This window comes from Equus caballus, chromosome 1 (genome assembly GCF_041296265.1).
Source record: "Equus caballus isolate H_3958 breed thoroughbred chromosome 1, TB-T2T, whole genome shotgun sequence".
NCBI classification, from domain to species: Eukaryota; Metazoa; Chordata; class Mammalia; order Perissodactyla; family Equidae; genus Equus; species Equus caballus.
The window spans coordinates 169,524,714-169,528,796 of NC_091684.1; the positions used below are offsets into that span (position 1 = coordinate 169,524,714).

Consider the following 4,083-nt stretch of genomic DNA (forward strand, 5'->3'; position numbering starts at 1 on the left):
TACAATTGTGACTAAAAGGTCTCTAAACAACGAATTTGAGAATATTGGCAAGGAAGGAATTTTTTCTCTTTCTTCAAAATAGAAACAGGAATCTAATGGTGCATCTTCCTATTATAGCTATTACAACAAACTCTATTACTACTTGAATATTCCCCAAGAACCTTTTACACTGCATCCTTAGCAGAAGCACAAGAGAAGATAAGAACCTAGCTCTGTAAGTGCACTGCTCCTCAGGGAATAGCAGGGCTTGGGAATTCATTGTAATAAAATTCAAAAACAACATCATCTGTTGAACAAATAGTTTAAAAATACCAGGAGAGAGAGTCAGAAATCTCAAAAGTCCGTGATGCAAGGAAATAAATACAGACAATAACTTCACCTAGGTTTTCACTTTGACCATAAATATGAGGTTTGAAGCTTGGGAGAAAAAATCTTTTGAAATTCACTCTTTGAAACTCATGCCAGATTACAGACTGCATTGTCCGGTTCTTCAGAAATCCGTCACATGATTCTCACTCTGTGGGATAATATTTTACCTCCCTTTTCTGACTTTTTCTCTTGGCACATATCCAATGAGTGTGTTAAAATTTTGCAGTCCCTATTACAATTGCTGAGTTTTCTGCATAAAGAAATTTCCAGGCAAGTGCTTTCTTCTTGCTCTGAAAATGTAAATATCTGATTAGAATAAAATTGACAGAAAAGTTTGAAAATATTAATTTTTCTCTTGTTCCCCAAGTCATGGAAAATACATTTATTTACTTCCCTTCTCCCTTTAAAATATTAACAATTATTGTTTACAGAGAGTTCTGGGGATTTTGTGTGAAAATGTATAACTGATAAGATACTGGAGCTGGACTTATCAATATTATGATGAATTTTCTTACTTGTTCAATAGAGAAAGTATAACAAATCTCTGATTTTACTCTGATGTATCTCTCCAACTCATATATTGCTCTCAGTTTCACTAATTTAATGTCTTGGTTTATATGAAATAACTCTTCCTGAAAGGACGAAACCATTCAGCATCTGCATGCTTTCTATTTCTTCCATTTACTGGATCTTCCTTGGATTGTAACTTTATCCAGTCAGTATTCCCAAGAAATACCGTAACAGGAGACCAAAGCAAGGTGAGTATTGATACTGATTTGATTTACTAGTGTTAGCATCAGTGAAATGACTAAGACAGCTTAGAGGAGGTATCAGGACACAAGCCAGAGTATAAAAGACAAAAATTAAATGAGTTTAAAAATTCAGTGAAATGAGTTATGAAGATAACCATTAAGACCTGTGTTGTAGCTAATTGAGCTTTTTTTTCACTAAAAGTGGCAAAATAATCTGTGAGCATCTTACAAGTTAGGGTATTTTTGAAACTTCCCCATGTCAATTGCCTCTTACATTAATATTATGCTGTTTCTCTCTTTGCTTCTATATATTTTCTACTCACCATATGTACTTAAGTACAATTTAAACATTCTTAGATTAAAATCACTCTATTTTTCATCTCGAGTGACAGGCCAAGACTCCCTAGGTCCATAGCTTTCCTAGAATAGATGACATTTATTCTTTCTCTGATACTGTATGACACCCTCAACTGAGAAAACCCAAGCAATTATTCAGGATAAAAATCCTAAATAATCTTTTTTTAAAAAATAAATCTTACTATACAATCACAACAGATCAAGGGGGAATCTATGTCTCCCAGGGCAAAAAAAAAATTATAATTTGAGAAATTCTGGTACCATCATTGCTCTGTCATATGAGGTGATTGCTATGGGAAAAAACAGACTGAACTACCGGGTTGTGTTCAGACTTGAAACAATCCCCATAGCCTCATTAGCAATGAGAACATAGAAACAGCAATCACTTTAGATGCCAAAAGTGATAGCCAAGAGTAGGCTTCTAAAGAAACAAGATGTATAAAAGTTTGGATTAAATAACAACAACCTGGAGATAGAGGGGAGCAGGATTGAGTGAAGCAAGATATTCCATGTTTCAAGGTTGTCTCAATAGAAAATGCCAAGAATGGGCATAAAAACGTACCAGGGGTATGTGTAAAAGAGAAGAAAAACCAAACATAGAAAGTAGCTATGAAAGTAATATGGAAATTACACAAGCACAAATCAAGAAATTTTTCTCTACTTCACAACTCTTTTTTCAGCAAAACTAGCCATGTCTGGTCACATTCAATAGTCCAGTCACTCAGAGCAGTTGCTCTCCTTAGAATCAGTTGCCCCAATGACATATCTAGTTAGCACATTCACAAGAGAGTATAACAAAATTTTCAACCAGAGAATTTTACGTGCCAAAATGTAGGACTCTTCCCCATGCTGTGGAGCTGAATTCAACAGGCTGACTAAAGAGGAAGCATTTCCTGTATACCAAACATGTTGCATATGGTCAGATAATATAGAATCTATGCTGGCATCAGAGAGGCCCTTTTAGTCATCACTTTTCTTCTTACCAAAATGCCATCATACTCTTAGGGAACAGGTTGTGATGATCATAGTTTTGTTGCTTTAACAGAAACCTTATTGTCTATTACTTTATCAAAAAAGTGGTAAAGAGGGGCTGGCCCCGTGGCCGAGTGGTTAAGTTCGCGCACTCTGCTGCAGGTGGCCGAGTGTTTTGTCAGTTCGAATCCTGGGTGCGGACATGGCACTGCTCATTGAACCATGCTAAGGCAGCGTCCCACATGCCACAACTAGAAGGACCCACAACGAAGAATATACAACAATGTACTGGGGGACTTTGGTGAGAAAAAGGAAAAAATAAAATCTTTAAAAAAAGAAATTTTGTGTTTTCAGGAAGAACCAACACAGTCTATTAAAATGCAATAATCAATGCCATCTCCATGTCTTCCAGACTGATGAATGCATCTGGCAGAGAAACCACTAGCTCTGTCAGCCACTTTATCCTCATGGGCTTTCCCTCGAGCCCAGAAATGCAGCTTCTGTACTTTGGGCTCTTCTCAGTAGCCTATACCCTCACCCTGATGGGGAACGCAATCATTGTCTGTGCTGTGTGGTGGGACTGGCGCCTTCACACTCCCATGTACATCTTCTTGGGGAATTTCTCTCTCCTCGAAATATGTTATGTCACCACGACCATCCCTAACATGTTGGCCAACTTCCTGTCCTCCAGCAAGTCCATCTCCTTCGTGAGTTGTTTCGCCCAGTTCTACTTCTTCTTCTCTTTTGGATGTGATGAAGGCTGCTTCCTTTCCATCATGGCCTTTGACAGGTACCTTGCCATCTGTCATCCTCTGCATTATCCACACATCATGACTAAACAGCTGTACACTGGCCTTGTCATCTTTGGGTGGTCATGTGGGTTTATCCTCTTCCTAACCCCAGTTGTTCTCATTTCACAGTTGCCCTATTGTGGCCCAAATATCATCAACCATTTTATGTGTGATCCTGTCCCATTGATGATGCTGTCCTGTTCTGTAGACAACACCACGCAGTTCACTTACTCTACATTCAATGCTATTTTCATGATTGGCACCTTTCTCTTTATCCTTTGCTCCTATGCTCTGGTGATTCTGGCTGTGCTACGGATGCCCTCAGAGGCTGGCAAACACAAGGCTTTCTCCACTTGTGCTTCTCATCTGGCTGTGGTGATCCTTTTTTTTGGCTCTGTTATGGTGATGTATGTTAATCCTGGATCAGGACATTCAATGGATATGCAGAAAATTGTAACCTTATTTTATTCTGTGATAACACCCCTCTGCAATCCTCTAATTTATAGCCTCAGGAACAAGGAGATGAAGGCTGCCCTAAGGAAAGTCTTTGGAACTGAAATACCTGTTCATAAAACATAAATCCGAAGTCATAGTGAGCCACGTTCCATGACAACCTATCTTCATGAGATATGAGCAAGATAGTTTTCTAGAGAATTTAATAATTTTGGTTAGGGAACTGTTACAATAGCTCATTGTCATCTTAAATATCAGTCACTACAAGATGGATTAGTCTTATTTAAGAAAAAAATTGTCTTAAGGAAATTTAACTCATCATATATAACTGAGTTTCTAAAAGTAAGTATAACCCTGCCTTATATTTCAGAAGTAGAGCAACATATAAG

At 37.9% G+C, this 4,083-nt stretch overlaps 1 protein-coding gene across 1 annotated transcript; it reads left to right on the top strand.

Annotated features, from left to right (window-relative positions):
- The first annotated feature begins 2,851 nt into the window (after window positions 1-2,851).
- Window positions 2,852-3,820, top strand: OR11K8 (olfactory receptor family 11 subfamily K member 8). The gene has a single exon (XM_014733596.3). It carries the CDS (start codon window positions 2,852-2,854, stop codon window positions 3,818-3,820), a length of 969 nt encoding a protein of 322 aa, XP_014589082.3.
- The last annotated feature ends 263 nt before the right edge of the window (window positions 3,821-4,083 follow it).

Bases quoted from the DNA above. Each gene is read 5' to 3' on its own strand.
- OR11K8 (XM_014733596.3), top strand. From the start codon at position 2,852: ATGTCTTCCAGACTGATGAATGCATCTGGCAGAGAAACCACTAGCTCT.